The sequence below is a fragment of the Gopherus flavomarginatus genome, chromosome 3, assembly GCF_025201925.1.
Source record: "Gopherus flavomarginatus isolate rGopFla2 chromosome 3, rGopFla2.mat.asm, whole genome shotgun sequence".
NCBI classification, from domain to species: Eukaryota; Metazoa; Chordata; order Testudines; family Testudinidae; genus Gopherus; species Gopherus flavomarginatus.
This window is the reverse complement of record NC_066619.1, coordinates 227,559,727-227,577,979: the sequence shown is the minus strand read 5'-3', so window position 1 is coordinate 227,577,979 and position 18,253 is coordinate 227,559,727. Positions and strand designations below refer to the sequence as shown.

The 18,253-nt window shown below is 41.6% G+C and overlaps 1 protein-coding gene across 9 annotated transcripts in view; it reads left to right on the top strand.

Annotated features, from left to right (window-relative positions):
• Nucleotides 1-18,253, top strand: part of PCM1 (pericentriolar material 1) — a 94,119-nt gene that overhangs the window by 36,932 nt on the left and 38,934 nt on the right. For 8 of the 9 annotated variants that reach the window (XM_050947259.1, XM_050947265.1, XM_050947266.1 and 5 more), the window contains 7 exons: nucleotides 3,856-4,057; nucleotides 4,479-4,652; nucleotides 5,721-5,878; nucleotides 6,174-6,391; nucleotides 8,905-9,059; nucleotides 9,148-9,277; nucleotides 11,097-11,228. In XM_050947259.1, coding sequence (XP_050803216.1) covers nucleotides 3,856-4,057; nucleotides 4,479-4,652; nucleotides 5,721-5,878; nucleotides 6,174-6,391; nucleotides 8,905-9,059; nucleotides 9,148-9,277; nucleotides 11,097-11,228 — 1,169 coding nt within the window. The remainder of the gene's footprint in view (nucleotides 1-3,855; nucleotides 4,058-4,478; nucleotides 4,653-5,720; nucleotides 5,879-6,173; nucleotides 6,392-8,904; nucleotides 9,060-9,147; nucleotides 9,278-11,096; nucleotides 11,229-18,253) is intronic. The other variant, XM_050947262.1, reaches the window with a different exon arrangement.

Here is an 18,253-nt window from a genome sequence, read left to right as displayed (position 1 = left end):
GTGCACCTGAGAGTATTTCAGGCTCTGGCTGAGCCGTTTGGGTATGGCTGTCTGTTGCTTCTGCCAGTTTTGGCTCGCTGGCGCCCACTGGCGTTGCGTTTGAAGAAGTGGTTGCAATTGCTGGTGCTGGTTGCTGTTCCAGTTCCGGGTCTGGGACTGGAGGTGCTGTGGCTGTTTCAGTGTTTGGCATGGAATCCGGGTCCACTACCTCTGTCTGGGTCTCTGGTAACACAGACGGGGCGTCTGTGGACTGCTCAGGAACAGGAATGGGTCTGGAAGCTTGCCTGGTTTGGTTACGTGTAACCATTCCCACTCTCTTGGCCTGCTTCACCTGGTTGGCCAAGTCTTCCCCCAGTAGCATGGGGATAGGATAATTGTCATAGACTGCAAAAGTCCACATATCTGACCAGCCTTTGTACTGGACAGGCAGTTCAGCTGTAGGCAAGTCTACAGCTTGTGACATGAAGGGGTAAATTGTCACTTTGGCCTTTGGATTGATGAATTTGGCGTCTACGAAGGATTGGTGGATAGCTGACACTTGTGCCCCTGTGTCTCTCCATGCAGTAACCTTCTTTCCGCCCACTCTCAAATTTTCCCTTCGCTCCAAGGGTATTTGAGAGGCATCTGGGCCTGGGGATCTTTGGTGTGATGGTGGTGTAATGAATTGCACTCGGATGGCGTTCTTTGGACAGTTGGCCTTGATATGTCCCAGTTCATTACACTTAAAGCATCTTCCATCTGATGGGTCACTGGGCGGAGGTGAGTTACTGGAGACTGGTGAGGTGGAAGAATACTGTGTCTGTGGCTTTACTTGGGTTGTAGGTGGGGTTTTTGGCTGCCCTCGGTTGTAGGGTTTATAGTCGGTGTGCCCCCTGGGGTATTCGTTCCCCTTGACGGTAGCTTTCTTGCTTTCTGCCAGTTTCATCCATCTGGCTCCAATCTCCCCCGCCTCAGCGAGATTTTTGGGTTTTCCATCTTGTATGTACCGTGTTATGTCCTCAGGAACATCATCCAAGAACTGCTCCATTTGTATGAGGAGGTGCAGTTCGTCCAAGGATTTAACATTGTGTTCTGATATCCAGGCCTCATAATTTTTCCCAACGTAGTAGGCGTGTTTGGGAAATGACACATCTGGTTTCCACTTTTGGGTTCTGAAACGCCGACGGGCATGATCCGGGGTTATCCCCATTCTGTATCTGGCCTTGGTTTGAAAAAGTTTATAGTCGTTCATGTTCTCCTCAGGTATTTCAGCTGCCACCTCTGCTAAAGGTCCATTGAGCTGTGGCCTCAATTCTACCATGTAGTGGTCTTCAGGGATACGGTACCCAAGACAGGCTCTTTCAAAATTTTCCAAGAAGGCCTCGGTGTCATCACCTGCCTTGTAGGTGGGAAATTTCCTGTGCTGTGGAACAGTCATTGGCGCAGGGTTGTTAGGGTTGGCTGTGTTTTGCTTAGCCTTTTCTAATTCCATGGCCTGCCGGTGGGCTTCCCTCTGGAGTTCCAGCTGATTTTGGTGGTCTGCATCTTTGGCTGCTTGTTCTCTTTTGTAGGCTGCCTCTCTTTCTCTTAGCTCCATCTCTCTTTGTTTTATTTCTAGTTCCTGTATTTTTTTTCCATATCTCGCTTGTGCTCAGCTTCTTTGATTTGTTCTTCGGCCGCCATTTTTGTATTGGAAGGCATGGTTCCTGTTTTCTTGTGTTGGGGTGCCCTCCGGTGTTTATTGTATGAACTGCAGGCTCTGTTGCCTCCTGGAGTCTACCTAGCAACAGTGCCTTTTTCCCTTTCTTCCTTTAGCTAGTCTTTTCAATGTAAAGTAAACCAGAGAAACCACTTTATTGGCATGTGTGTAGTGCTGGTAATGACTCTCAATGGGAGTGCTATTGTCACAAAAGACCCTTAATAGCTCCTTAATGGTTTCTTGCTTAATATGCAAGCCACAACTGCCAGAGAGAGCAGAAAAAAAAAATTCTCTCTGGTTCCCTTTTAACCCCAAACTGTTTCTCTCTGCTAAAAAGCCCCTAGCAGAGAAAAGAAAAATATAATATTCCTACTGGCTTCTGGATTGTATCTATCCCAGCGCTGCCACCATGTCATCACCTAGTCCCAGATTTGGACCTTAGCGTCCAAAATATGGGGGTTAGCATGAAAACCTCCAAGCTTAGGTACCAGCTTGGACCTGGTAAAGCTGCCACCACCCAAAAAATTAGAGTGTTTTGGGGCACTCTGGTCCCCCCAGAAACCTTCCCTGGGGACCCCAAGACCCAAATCCCTTGAGTCTCACAACAAAGGGAAATAAACCTTTTCCCTTCCCCCCTCCAGGTGTTTCTGGAGAGATACACAGAAGCAACCTCCGTGAATCTAAGCAGAGGGAGTCCACCCTCCCCCGTTTCCAGCCTGGAAACATAAGCACTTCCCTCTTCACCCAGAGGGAATGCAAAGTCAGGCTAGTAAATCTAACATACACAGATTTCCCCCTGACTTCTTCCTCCCACCAATTCCCAGGTGAGCTGCAGACTCAATTCCCTGGAGTTCCTCGCTAAAGAAAAACTCCAACAGGTCTTAAAAGAAAGAAAAATACATACAAATGGTCTCTCTGTATTAAGGTGACAGATACAGGGTCAATTGCTTAAAAGAATATTGAATAAACAGCCTTATTCAAAAAGAATACAATTCAAAGCACTCCAGCAACTATAGACATGTAAATACAAAAAAACATATAAATCACTAGCTGATCCTTTGTACTTACAACTGGGAAACAGAAGATTAGAAAGCAAGAAATAGAAATCCCCTCATAGCCGAGAGAGCATACAGGCAGAAGACCAAGAACAAAGGACTCACACACAAACTTCCCTCCACCCAGAATTGAAAAAATCCTGTTTCCTGATTGATCCTCTGGTCAGGTGCTTCAGGTTACTTTTTTTTTCAGGTGAAAGAGACATTAACCCTTATCCAGCTGTTTATGACAACATGACATCTTTAATTCAAGATTAATCTTTAATTCATGGAGACAGTGTAGCTTCTGCATTAAAATCTGACAAATTCCTCTTTCATGCTGCTGTGCCAGCAGCAGGGTCAATTCAGAGCACAGGAGAGACGTTCTTGTGTTTGTCCGTGACCTAAAACAGAGTAGCAATTATGGGGAAAGCCAGGCTTTGTCCCTGTTAGATCTGGGCTGGAGCTTTCTCAGTTGCTCTTTGGGGATGGTACATATGAGGTCTGCTCACACACAGAAGCTTGAGTGTGCTCACTGAGGAGAGATTTCAGAGATTTTTAGCTAATCATAGAATTTGTACTGAACGTGTTCAAACTGATTTTTTTCATATGCTTGTAACTGAGACAAATGTGGGTGGATTTTTATGAGGACAGCAAAAATCCCGTCCTTGTCACCAAGGCCAGAGCCTTGCCAAATTTCAAGTCCCCACTACAGAGCATTGACGTGTTAGAGCTTTTCAAAAAGAGGCTTAACAGAATTTTTTAATATGGGCAAAACATATTTTTCTCTAACTTCTTGCTTCACTGTGATTGAACTCTTTTGGCTGAAATTTTCCAACCAAACTGAGTGTGACGCAGACACCCAGCATGGAAAACTTCAGCCCAAATGGTTGCAGTTTGGTAAGGTTACAAGGAACTGAAAATAGGGTCTTATAATGAGAAGTGTGGGGCAACCATCATAATAGGCAGCACCACGATCCCTGCCTGTAATAAATGCAGTGAAATTTGCAAAAACTAAGAGACCTTTATTGCTGATGTATATCTGTTAATACTTACTGTCTTTATATATTTTTATGTAAATCCAAATAAGTGGCTTTTTAGTACGATGCCAAATTTGATATTTTTCATTTCCTTTTTTTGTAGTCTTGCCTGTGTCAGGCTCTCCTCAAAGGAGTATTGATCAAAGAAGTACAACTTCAGCTGCCTCTGCTCCTGTAGGCATAGTAACTGTTGTCAATGGAGAGTCTAACAGCCTAGCATCATCTGCTCCTTATCCTCCTGATTCCATTGCTTCTCAGAATGAGAGTGAAGAGGATGACAATCTAAACCCAACAGAAAAGCTCCAGTAAAATGTTTTATGAATTTTATTTATTATAATTAATTTGCTGTGATGATAAATGGTTCTGTATAAGTTTTTGTTAGGTTTTAAGTTTTTTTTCCTAAGTAGCATATTTTTGAAAGAGGTAGAAAGTCTGAAATATAAACTAGTTATCTTAAGTTAGATCATAGTAGTAGTATTTTCTGTGAAATATCATACAGATTAATTTGGGCTTGAGAACATCTTCAAGCAAAGGTTGTTACAGATCTGAAATTATAGTAAATTTAAATATTAATTAGTTTTTTATAAGTACTTGGTTAAAATTAAAATTTGGTTAAGTTTTCTGCACTTTTTTTGAGAGCAGTGTTTAATAAAAGAACTGAATGCTACATTCAGGTTTCTTAATCAAGTAGGGGCATGTATATAAAGTATTCTGCTTTCATTCCAGGAAACTGAATGAAGTTCGTAAGAGATTAAATGAGTTGCGTGAGTTAGTTCATTACTACGAACAGACATCAGATATGATGACTGATGCCGTGAATGAAAACACTAAAGAGGACGACACAGGAGAATCAGAATGCGATTCTGAACATGAGAATCCACAACCTGTTACCAATATTAGGTTACGCTTTTTTTATATTTCGTCTTAAATTTTGTGGCCTTAGTTATTGTACGTTCAGCATAGAGAGGTGGTGTGGTTAACCAGAAGTTATTAATACTTAGATTAAATTGACACTGTTTTGTGTCAGTTCATTTGAAATACCCTTCATTATGCTGATAACCTAACCTTGGCTAATACAATATTTTTCTTAATCCAGTTAAGTCATTTTAAAGGTCTTCCTAAAATATACAATAGCTCTAGAATTATGCACTGTGAATTAGACCCTTTGCTGATTATACCATGAAACTCCACTAAGGACTTCACGGATAAATTATGTTCTTCGTGTAAATGTTACAAAGTTTTTTAAAATGGTGTTTCAAAATTTAATGTTCCTGTTTAGATTTTATAGCATCAGTATGCAACTCTTGATACCTATTAGAATTTCAAGATAAGACGCAGAAAGGATAAATAGGCACATTAAATGGCCTTATAAAATCCAAATATAGTCCCATGCATTCAGTTTATCAGGCTGCTAACTCATCCTTACTTCACATAGTCACAGATAAAGATGGGATTTGCAATGTATCTGGAAGGCTAACAAATCTAGTCTAGAGAATCAAGGTGGAAATGAATTGCAGTGTTGAGGGATGTTCATGGATATCCCCTGTCAAAGACATCTTCTGTTCACATTGAAGGGGTTCCATATGTACTTGAGTGCACGGATAATCTCTCAAGTAACTATGTCCCAAACCATGTAACATTTTATACGTTCAGACCAGCATCTTCAACTCTACTTGAAAACCTGCCTGGTAGATATTATTTAAAAGGGGGACTCCTGTGCTATAGACCATCTTCTGTCTGTGACAGCGCAGAGCTGGGCTGGGGAATTTTAGTTGTCCCCTAAAGGGGAAATGGGATGTTAAGGTTTGTATGTGATTGTTTTGAATGACCTTTTATCTTGGCAATTGTAGTGTTTAGCACATTAATCTAAAATGATTAAAGTTTAAAAAAAATTATCTTATCCAGTTTTCTTTTAAAGTTTTAATGGACTGAGAACTGATTTTTAATATGATGAATGTTTTCTCCTAGAAACCCTCAGGGAATTAGTAGCTGGGGTGAAATAAATAGCAATTCCAACATACAGTGTGGAACTACTAACAGAGATGGAAGACACCTTAATATAGACTGTGAAATAAATAACCGATCTGCTGCTAACTTAAGGACTTCAAATATGTCTTCTACATTAGGTATGTTTTAAAAGATATTCAAGTATTACTGAATGTAGAGCTGAAACTGATGAGTGTGTGTTTGGTAGCATGTTAACTCCTTAAGCTTTCTTCCTGGTTATGTGGTTTGGGAGCTTCAGATTTGAATATAAACTAAGTGTTCAGCAAGGGTTTAAATGCTAGATTGGATTCCTTTCATTGAGCAGTACAGCTTCAGATCTGAAACACATTAGTCATATGAACATTTAGTGATTTTTAACAAGTTCACTAGTGTTTATCTGCAACCTTGGCACTGTTTTTGCTGTTTTTCCTTCAGATTGTTGTAATAGGAACAGTGACAAAGATATTGATGTATCACAAGGTGGTGATGACGAAGTGGAAGAGGACAGAGCCAGTGAAGTTTCTTTATCTAGCTGCAGAAGCAGTGTAGCTGATGCTGATGCTGGAGATGCTGAGTTTGAGCAGAAGATCAGTAGACTTATAGCTGCAAAACAAAAACTTAAACAGTTACAAAATCTTGTAGCTATGGTACAGGTACTTTTTACAAATATAATCTTATTACATACCCATGAACATGATTAAAAAAAAAAACCAAATAAACTACTGACTCTTGAGTGTATGAACTAACTGTGTTTTTTTTTTAACATTGTGCACAGACCAGACTAATAGAGTGGTAGTGCTCGCTGTAAAACTTGAAAAAGGTGAATAGTTTGATTTGTCTAATATGGAGGTGGTCCATTTGAAACACAAATCTAAAATGCTCTTTAAAGCAGCAGTTATCAACCGGGGTCCAGGGCCCCATGTGGGGGCCACAAGCAGGATTCAGGGGGTTTGCCAAGCAAGGCCACTATTGGATTTGCTGTGGCAAAGGGCAGAAAGCTGAAGCCCCACCATAGGCTGGTCTTCACTACGAGGCGATAGACGCTGCTGCAATTGATGCAGCAGGGATCGATTTAGTGGATCTAGTGAAGACCTGCTAAATCTACATCGGAGCGCTCTCGGGTCGACCCCAATACTCCAGCTCTCTGAAAAGAGTAAGGGAAGTTGACTGGAGAGCATCTCCCATCGATGCAGCGCAGTAAAGATGCTGGGGTAAGTCAACTAAGCTACTTGACTCCAGCTACATTATTCATGTAGCTGGAGTAGTGTAACTTAGGTTGGCTTAACCCTGTAGTGAAGACAGGCCTCATGTGGGGCTGAAACCGAGGGCCCTGTGCCCTGCCACCCAGGGCTGAAGCCGAAGACAGAGCAATTGCCCTGCTTGCTATCCTGTAATGTCAGCCCTGGCTTTTATATGCAGAAAACAGTTGTTGAGGCACAGCTGGGTTGTGGAGTTTTTATAACATGTTGGTGAGGCCTCAGAAAGCAGAAGATTGAGAACCCTGCTTCAGAGGGGCTTTAAACTTAAATTATAATATAAAAAACTTTCTTATGAAACACCATAGATGATCCCTAAGTGAATTCTAAAAATCTAATTTTTCATTGTTTATGCTCTATTACTCTTGCATTTTTTTTCCATCTTGCATAATGAATATTAGTGAAATCAGTCTCACTTTCTGGTTCTGAGGTCTGCAAATTTGGCTTTTGATCGCTGCAGGGGAACAGATTTAATATCACCTGTTTCTACTGGAATTTAAAAAAACGTATTGGTCAATATTTTCATAAACGCTTTTGTTTTCAGACTCATAATTTGTGGGCCAAATAGGAATTGTCTGTGTGCCTATAATGTTTTTAAACAGAATATTTTTCTTTCATTGGTTTTGATTGTCTCCCCAAACAAGTCCTCCTCCTGACTTTCAGTTGAAACAAGATTAACATAATACCCCACAAAAGGCAGTAAAAAAACCTGTACATCTTTTACCTTTACAGAGCAAGTAAATATAAAGATAAAAACCCGTACAATATTAAAATTTTGTAATTCTTACAATCTGAGAATTTCATTAAAGTGTGCGTTTTATGTCTTATGTAAGTGGAATTGTCGTAGCCAGAGAGTAGAGCTGCTGAACAGCTACTTTAAGATTTAGAGTTTTTTGTTATGCTGTTCCTTGTACTCTGGTTGTGGATTTATGATGTGCATGATCATGGTGCAAATAGTTTTAAACTGTACATTTGAATCCTTCCAACCTTTCTGACTGGCAGCAGTATAGTAAATCTGAGTACAGTTATTTGCATAATCAGTAACTGCATTGTGAATATGCATCTCTCTCTGCTCTGGCTTCTATAATCCCTCTGTTTTATGTGGTTCTTGATTCAGAATGTTCATCTTGGACAGTAACAGGAATGGCTGCTTCAGCTTCATAGACTTCTAGATTAAGCCAAAAATTCCTAAATGTATATGAGATGGGGGAAAAAAAAATCAAAAGCCAAGAAAATGAGGCTTTTAAGTCACATAAAGGGCACTTACTTTTAAAACGTTTTAAAATTTGTCTCTTTCAGGCACAGTTTGGTTTCTGGTTAAGTTTATTGGAGTTTTGCCAGGATCTCAATGGGAGGACGATTAAATAGGCAATCGCCTATTCCAAGCGTTCTCATATTTCATTGCACTGTGACCCCCTTCTGACAACAAAAATTACTACACAATCCCAGGTGGGGGGACTGAAGCCTGAGCCCACTCAAGCTCTGCTGTGCTGGGGTGCCAAAGCTGAAGACCAAAGGCTTCAGCCACAAGGAAGGGGTCTATAACCTGAGCCCTGCCACCCAAGGCTAAAGCCCTGAGACTTGGGCTTCGGTCCTGGTTGGTGCGGCTTGGGCTTGGGCCCTGGACCCCAGCAAATCTAAGCGAGCCCTGGTGACCCCATTAAGATGGGGTCGTGACCACTGGCTATTCCAACTCTACTCTTGTCCCTCAGTAGCTGTCATATTTTTGTTCGTTGTACTTCAATAAATTACTCTCCATCTGTAAACTGTTGCTCCAGCTATATAGACTATACATACACACATATGGCCGGAGCACGATTTGCTTCTAGATTTGTTTACAAAATACAGTTGATTAAAAATTTCAGTGTAGCAATTGAAAAATATTGCTGACTGCACTCCCGCTGTTACAGGATGATGAGACAGAGCCTGAAGCAACTGCTGCTGACACGGCTAATGTTGGTGACTTCTTTTTGGCGGAAGTAGAGGAGGCAAAGCAGCAACCAAATAATATCAGAGCTTGCACCAACAGATTGCAACAAGATGTGAGACTGAATGAAAAAGCAAGGTATATGGTCTTTTAAAATTATCTTTGAAGATCACAATTCCATCAGATCTCTTACTAAGTAATATGCAGCTAATATCTCTTACTACAGAGAAAAATTCTATGAAGCTAAACTTCAGCAGCAACAGCGGGAACTTAAACAACTTCAAGAAGAAAGAAGGAAACTGATTGAGATTCAGGAAAAAATCCAAGCATTACAGAAGGCTTGTCCTGACCTTCAAGTAGGTAGAGTATACTTCTCCACAGACTCCAGGGGTATGGTCTACATTGCAGTAAAAGATCCACGACTGGTCCATGTCAGTTGGCTTGGGCTCTTGGGCTATTAAAATTGCAGTATAAATGTTTGGGCTTGGGATGGATCCCAGTTTCTGAGTCCATCTCCCCTTGCCGGGTCCTAGAGCTCAGGCTGCAGTCTGAACCTGAATGTTTACACTGCAATTGTATAGTCTCGCAGCCTGAGCCCTGTGAGCCCGAGTCTACTGACACAGATCAGCTGTGGGTATTTTGTTGTAGTGTAGTGTAGACATACACCAAGAATATCAGGCAATGGGGCACCAAATGTTTCTCACAGCAGTAGTTTTTCTAGTAGAAAAATTGAAATTAAGAACTTCAAATTGTTTATGCTCATAATGTTGAATTTTGTTCAATAAAACCACTGTAAGACTCATTCATAGATTATAAATAAAAGTTAGAAGGGATCACGTATAATCATCTAGTCTGACGTCCTTTATAACACTTGCTATAGAATCTCGCCCAATAATTTCTGAATTAGGCTTCTGGCTTCTATATGAGCTATAGCATATCTTTCTAGAAAGATATCAAGTCTTTATTTAGACTTCAAGGGATGGAGAAATCATCACATTCCTATGTAATATGTTCCAATGGTTAATTACCCTTATTGTTAAATATTTGCATCTTATTTCTAGTCCGACATTTTTGTCTAGTTTCAGCTTCCAACCATTGAATCTTGTTATGTCTCTTTTTTTTCTATGTTAGCGACATCTACTATCAGAATCTCTTCCCTACATATGTACTGGTAGTATAGACCACGATCATTTCATTTCTTACACTTCTCTTGGATAAACTCAATCGATTGAGCGTCTTAAGTCTCTCACTATAAAAGGCATATTTTTCAGACTTCAAATTGTTCTTGTAGCTTCTTTCTGAACTCTTTTTTTCAAATTTTTCACTATTCATTTAGAAGTGGTGACACCAGAACTGGACATAGTATTTTAGTAATGGTCTCAGTATGGCCATATACAGAGCAATGTTTTGCCTCCCTGCTCCTATGTGATGTTCTCCTGCTTATACATGCAAGGATTGCATTTGCCCTTTTAGCTACATAATGTCACTGGAAACTCCTGGCCATTACCTTATTTACTATGACCCTTAAGTCCTTTTCAGAGCCCCTGCATTCCAGAGTAATGTCTCATCTTGTGAAGATGACTTTGTATTTGGCTGCATTAAAACAGATGTTCAGATGAGCCCACTTTACCAAACTTTGCAAAGTTTGTTAATTTTTGTCTACTTAATTTTCACTACAATCTTTCCCTAAATCTGGAATAAATCCTTGATGTGAAGGTAACTGGTTCTTTTAAAATGAAAGTTAACAAATGTTGACCTTTTTCAAAAATATTTTTCATTCAGGCAGTTGAAAATGCTAGTTACTAAAAGAGCTCAAGGGACCAGCATTCTACCACATTGCACAATGTTGGGTTGAGTTTTTAAAATTAATTTTTGATGACAAAGTTTCTGATTTAGTTTACATTACACATAGCATTGATCATAATGCAAGTTTGGCTGCATGCTGGTTGAAGTATAGGTAATGTGGGTTCTGAGACTATTCTTAATAGCATATATCGACTTTGAGCTGTTATCTCAAGAAGTCTAAAATTGAGTTGTATGTGAGTAGCTGGCGGGAAGGGGACATAGCCGTATCCAGTAACAGTAAGAAATAAGTAGAAATTGCAGAAAGCAATAATAACCTATGTTATTTTACTCTAGTAACATATATTTAATTTTAAAATCTTTTTCTTTCAGTTGTCAGCTAGTTTGGGGAATTGCTCAGCAAATAGACCAGCTTCACCTGATACTTCAACACCAGCTGTTGAAAGTAGCGCAGCAGGCAAGCCTGTTCTTGAACCTGAAGAATCGGTAACAGTGGACAATGAGGTACTTGACATTTCTGACTTGCTTGTGAGTCAGTTGTTTGTTTTTAAGAGGAAAATACCTTAGATACCTTTAAATATTTTGAAACATTTCAAGTCTTTTTATATACATGTTGAGACGTATAGTGTTTTTTTTTTTTAAAGTGTGTGTTTGTAGAAAGCAAACAATGAACCTTAGTAGCAAAAAGTATTTGCCAAAAGAAATATTTAAGCAAATATTTCAGAATTTCAAGTATCAGAGGGGTTGCTGTTTTAGTCTGGATCTGTAAAAGCAGCAAAGAATCCTGTGACACCTTATAGACTAACAGACGTTTTGGAGCATGAGCTTTCGCTGGTGAATACATGCGTCCGACAAAGTGGGTATTCACCCGCGAAAGCTCATGCTCCAAAGCGTCTGTTAGTCTATAAGGTGCTACAGGATTCTTCGCTGCTATTGCAGAATTTGGCTGTAAAAGGGATATGAATTTTAAAATTATTACCAGAGGGATTGAATGATCTCAGCAGAAACTTGATTCCAAGAACAACCCATCCAATCAGGGAGTTCATGTAGAATATGAAATGAGGCAAGACTCATCATATTTCTGCCTCCTTCCTTATAAACAATCACAGAGAGACACTTTCACACATGCTTACATCTTAAAATTAGTTTCCAAGTGATCTGCCTCGTGCACGCAAATGCAGCTCCACTGTTCCATCCTGACATCTTATAACTGGATAATTTCACCCTATGTAAACACACGCTCTGCTTAGTTAACATTGGCAGATCATTAGTTTTATCAATTAACTGAAACTTTATCTATGTCTAAAATACTTTTAGAAATTCTTGTAATTTCACTGAATCAAAGATTTTCCCCTAAACCATCAAAAGGTAATTTCTTACGTAAGGAGTATTCTTGCAAAATTTATAATGTTTGCCTTCTAACAGTGTCTGATTCATCTTGTCTTTATAAAAAAGATTTGATTGTCATGGTTTTTGTTCTCAATGGCTGAAATTTTTTTTACTGAGGACTTTAAAACAAAAAAAGAGAACAGAACAAAGAGTAAAGAGACAAATTACAGGCGTCTAAAAATTATCCTTTAGAACAAAATGCTTGTACAGCCGTAACTGTCTCAGAGTCAGCTATACATTTTTATTCACCAGTTTCATTTTTCCATTTAATATTTTTCATAACACGATAGTATTGCTTTTGCTGTCCCAGTTATGGGTGACCATTTTGTATGCTCATGCTTTAAACTCACATGTTTAAAAATTATAAAATTTGCCTGAGTTTCAAGATCTTTTGAAAAGTGGGATTTAGTTAAATTAAACATAAGCATCATACGACTATATATGTAGTTAAATTTGCCTTTTAATAAATGGCGTGGGTCTCTTTCTGCCAAAAAAAATAAAAATAAAAAAAGGATTGGTGTACACTAAGAGCATGTAGTGACGATCATATTTCTAAAACTCCATAGGTAACTTCTGATTTTTAACTTCAAAATATAGCCTTTTCTATAAGCAAATTAATATTTTCAAAGATGTTGGGAACTTCGCCTAGAAAGGTCTTCAGCTATTTCGTAATGGCAAGCAGACTCTGCCTTTTTTGTGCTTTGTATAATATACCACCTTATCTGTCTTCCCTGACATCTTTATCACCTCATTCAAATCTATTCAAAACACTGCTCAAAACTATTCAATAGTTACCTTTACTGGCTGCTGTAACCATATTACCTTCCCCTTTAAATTCCTACACTACCCTGTTTCACTGCATCAGGTTCAAGCTTCTTCTTGATTTCAAGGTCCTTCACAATTTTGCTTCTCCGTACATATCCATTACTTCATCCTATTATCTTTGAATAGATGCAGCCATGTATTCCACAGAGGTGTACTTGTGCCCAGTGCACCGAAGCTGGAGAACTTTGCCTAGCAGTACCCAGAAGGACAACATTTGTATCCTCCAGGCCCTAACTCCTCTTCTGGCTATATAAAGACAGCTCCATTTTGACCCCAACTCAGTTCCTTTTCACTGCCTGTGGCTTATGTCGAAGATTTGTGTGGTATTTTCATCTCATGTTTTTGGTCTCATAATCTAGTGGAAAAACTTGCAGAAAACTAGTAGCATTTCAGGTTTAGTCAAGTGTTAGTATAGTGTTAGTTGAACTAGTTGGCTGCCCTGTGTGATACCCTCACCAAGGTTCAAGCGTTGCCTGTCTTGGGTGGGTGTTTGGGGGGTGATCCTCACATGAGATGCTTGTTGTGGCTGAGGCATATGATAAGGAATGGTGTTCCATCTGTAAGTCATTCAAAAAGAGGACGGAGGTGGTGAGAGACTTATGGGTGAAGCAGCACCTGAAGGAACAAGCCAAGAGGCTCACTTCAGCACTGAGACCCTCGTCTACTCGATGGTTGCCATCGGAACCAGCAAGTCATGCTGCTTCACATGGACTCTAGTGTTTCCTCAAAGAGGAAGAGGAGTCGCTCTCTCTCCTTTGGTGAGGTGAGGAAGATGTCCCATAAGACTAATTATGGAGCGCTCCAAGGTTCTGGGAGACTTTCTCATATTCTAAAAGGAGTGTTGACCAGCGCCATATTCCTTCTGGCGTGCGCAATGGAGCAGGTCCATCTCCTTGGTACCGTGCCGAGATCAGCAAGAGCCCATATCAACTCTGGTTCTGGCCATGAGGCATCCAGTGACTGTGGTACTGATGACGTCTGCACCGGTACTGATGACGTCTGCACCAGTACTGACTGTCTCCATGCTGGAGGTGTATCAGGTGACATCAAACCTGCTTTCCCTCTCAGTCCATGACTCTCCACTAGTTCAGGAGTTCGAAGGTGCTGTAGCTTCTATGCTTCATCTTCCATTGTGACATGTGGCACAGTCTGGCTGGGTCGTAGAGCTGCTGGGTTCATCAGCACTGCAGCTCAGGCTGCCCAGGTCCCAGACAGTGGAACTGAGACCAGTGCTGTGACTGGCACCAAAGGCCCTCGCAATGCTGATGGCCCCTTTGGCCTTGGTCCTTGGCCTTGGTGCTGGCGCCTCTTCCTGTACCGGGTAGAGGGAGTGTCTCACTTGGTGCAGATTCCACATTCCTTTTTGGCATTGATACTGTTTCTGTTGGGCTTCAGATGAGTCTGGTTGTTTGTTTATTCTGTTGTGCCTGGCTCCATTGTCACCAGAGAATCTGTGCGACTCCTCGAGACCCAGGTTCGGGTCGTCCTCCCCTTCGTCATTGCGTGATAGGCACCAGAGGCTATCTTTTGGATCACCATTGGTATTGAAGTTGGCATCGTTTCTGCAGTTGAGGGGGTTCTTGGTTCAGTGCCTACTGATCACCAGTGCCAGGACTCTCATCGGTCCTTCAGGTCCCATTCTTCAAGCTGCTCTAAAACTAGGTCACTGATCCCATGCGTGGCTTCCCTTCCTGAACCAGCTACAGGTGAGACTGAGCCCATCCCTCTAGGCCTCCAATCCCGTGTCTGTGTGTGTGTTTGTGTGAAAGAGAGCGAGAGAGAGAGAGAGAGTTAAGAAAGGACCTGTTATTGGTGGAGCAAACCACTGCTGCTTCATCTCTGGTCAGCTCTGCCATGCAAGGCTCTTGCTCTCCTTTGATGTCTGAGGACTTCAAGGCATATCAGGATCTTCTTAAATGTATGGCTGCTAGGCATCCAGGCTTAATTTATGCAGGAGAATATGCATAAGTTGCTGGATATTCTCCAATCCGCTCCAGAGAGAATAGCCAGCCTGATAAATGAGGCTGTCTTGGAGCCTGAAAAAAAAAACACTGGAATACTCCAACTTCATAGCCTCTCACGACAAAGTGTGCAGAGAAGTCATATTTCAGTCCCATGCTGGGTTTTGAAGGTTTCTACTCCCATCCAGCCACTAACTCTGTTGTGGTAACCATAGTAAATGAGAGTGAAGATAGAAATCTGTACTAAAGACAGAGTCTAGAAGGGAATGGACTTCATGGGGAGGAAGATTTATACCTCCTCTTCCTGGCAGACAGGCATTGCGAACCAGCAGGCATTGTTCTCTGAACATGACTGGCTTGTCCTCTGCTGGCACCCAGCAAGTGCCCATTTTGACTTGTATGTCCCAAGCAGAAGTCCATCTTTGTTCCCCTGTTCAGGGACAGGCTGGCTCATTTTTGTTTTTGGTGTTTGGGACTCAGTTACCCAGGGTTGTGCCATACAGTTCTCCCCCCGCCCCCCGCTGCCATCTCTCTTCAGGGATCCTTCTTATAAGACACAACTTCTGGAGCAGGTTCTGTCTCTGCTGGCTCTGGGGGCTGTGGAAGAGGTTTCACCGCAACATTGGGGACAGAGATTCTACTTCGAGGGATGAGTCATGTCCTCTGTGACCTCAACAAATGCATCAGATATGTGGGATTCCATCTGGTCACCTTAGCAACAATCCTCCCCATGTTAAATTGCAACTCATTTGTTGGATCTTCAGAATGCTTATTTCCATGTAGCAGTGCTCCCAAGCCACAGGAGGTTTCTATGGTTTGTCATGGCAAACCAGCACTATCAGTATACCGTGCTTCCTTTTGATCTGTCTTCCACTCCCTCCTGGCATGTTAACAAGTGCATGATTGTAGTGAAAGCATACCTAAGGAAGAGAACTCGTATCTTCTTGTATCTGGATGATTAGTTACTGAGAAGCAAGTCCAAAGAAGAGCTCCTCTCTCACGTTCAGTTCATTCTATACTTACTTGATCATCTAAGTCTCATCCTAAACAGCAGGAAGTCAACACTGGTTCCAACTCAAAGAATCGAGTTCATTGGGGCCCTACTAGACTCTCAGTTCAAGAGTGTTGCTACTGACTGACTGACTTCCATGCGATTTGCCACTTATCTCTGGAGCTGCAGGGAACTCAACCCTCAAGGATAGTCCGCGTATGCCTGAGGTTGCTAGGCCATGTGGCTGCATGAAAATAAGTAATCCAATATGCTAGGTTGCACCTCCATCATCTTCAAATGTAGCTAAAGTTGGTTTGTCATCTGAATCCTTGGATGGACCAGTCCAACTTTCTCTGCCGATCCTGGAGTCCTTATGGTGGTGAGTGGCTCAGGGCAATGTGTGCCAGGGTGTTTCCTTCGCTGAGTCCGCACTGATGCCTCCTTAGTAGGTTGAGGAATGCATCTGGGGTCACTGAAAGGCCTGTGATCAGAATAGGAAACTTCTCTGCATATCAGTGTCCTGAAGCTTTGTACTATCTGCAGTGCCAATCGGGCCCTTCCGGATCACATCAGGGACTCGGCGATGCACGTCCTTACTGACAATACCACCGTGAAATATTACATGAACAGAAAGGAGGGAGTGTGCTCCAACCTGCTAGGTCAGGAGGTCATCAGGCTCTTAAAGTTTTGCATGAGAGAAAACATTACCCTGCTGCTGATCATTTAACTGGGTTCTAGAACCACCGGGTGGATCACCTCAGCAGAAATTTCTCCCTGAATCATGAGTGGTTTCTGAAGCCCAGTGTCCAGCAATCCATCTTTATGATTTGGGCATCTCAACAATCATCTCTTTTGCTCTCGAGGGGGTCTCAGTCCGGGCCCCGAGACCAATTCTTTTCACCTGAGCTGGGAATCTGCACTCCTCTATGCTTTTCTTCCAATTCCGATTATCCTGCAGGTCATTCTCAAGCTGAAATTGGATCATGGCAACCTCATTCTCATTGCTCCACCGTGGCCAAGACAATGTTAGCCCTCTGACTTCCTCATTAGCCTGGGGAGTTCAACCGAAAATGGCTTGTATCCAGGACATCTGGGCGTACCTGCTTACACCTTCAGTCTTCTGGTCTTGCACTTAGTTTGTTGAGAGTGCACCTGGTAGTGATTTCAATGTTTCATTGATCTACCCATGGGAAGTCAGTGTGTTTTGAACTCCATGGAAGCGAGGTTCTTGAAGGGAGTCACTTGTCTCCATCCACTGGTTAAAGAACTAGTCCTCTTTGTGTGACCTTGATACTGTCTTAGCAGCTCTTATGAGACCGCCATTCAAGCCACTGGCAACTTCTTCTTTCTCCCTTCTGTGTCAGAAAACTGCTTCCCTTGTGACAAAAACATCTGGAAGGAGTGTGTGTGAATTGCAGGCTTTGATGACAGAGCCTTCTTACATACAATTTTCCAAAGACAAAGTAACTTTGTAGCCGCATTCTAAGCTTTTATCTAAAGAGGTTTCTCAGTTTCTTTTGAACCAAGTTACATATCTACCAGGGTTCTTCCCTAAGCTGCATTCAACCCCAGATGAGCAGCATTTTCACATATTGTATGTCAAGCGATTCTTAGCTTTTTATCTGGATAGGACTAAACCTTTCCATTCTTCATCTCATCTGTTTGTTTCATATGTGGACCAAATGAAGAGGCAAACGATCTCTCTTCACAAGTGATTTCCAGCTGGAAAACTTTTTGTATCCTGACAGCATACGAAGTAGTTCAGACTGTGCCTCCTCAACAGTGCAAGCTCTTTCCATGAGGCCCCAGGCAACCTCAGTGGAATTTCTAAGCAACGTTCAGATATTGGAGAGAGAAGGTGGGTGAGATAATATTGTTTATTAGACCAACCCCTGTTGGTGAGAAAGACAAGCTTACACAGTTTCTCTCTCTCACCCACAGAAATTGGTCCAATAATAGATATTACCTCACCCATTTTGTGTCTCTAATATCCTAGGACTGGCATGTTCCTATGTTTGACATTTGCAGGGTTGCCTCTGTATTATTGGTGATGCAGCTGTGTATTCCACAACCCACCCTCCTTCCCTTCTGGACATTTTGTGTGAGGGAACTGAGAGGAGTGGGGATCTGTCCTCATAGAGCCATGGAAGAGGCTAGGACCACAGCTTCTTGCAGAAACACCTGTCCCTTCATTCGTGCTTTATATGCTCATGTAAAAACAAGGAGGAGTCCTTGTGGCACCTTAGAGACTAACAAATTTATTTGGGCATAAGTTTTCGTGGGCTAAAACCCACTTCATCGGATGCATGGAGTGGAAAATACAGGCAGGTAAAAGCACAGGAAAAGATGGGAGTTACCCCCAC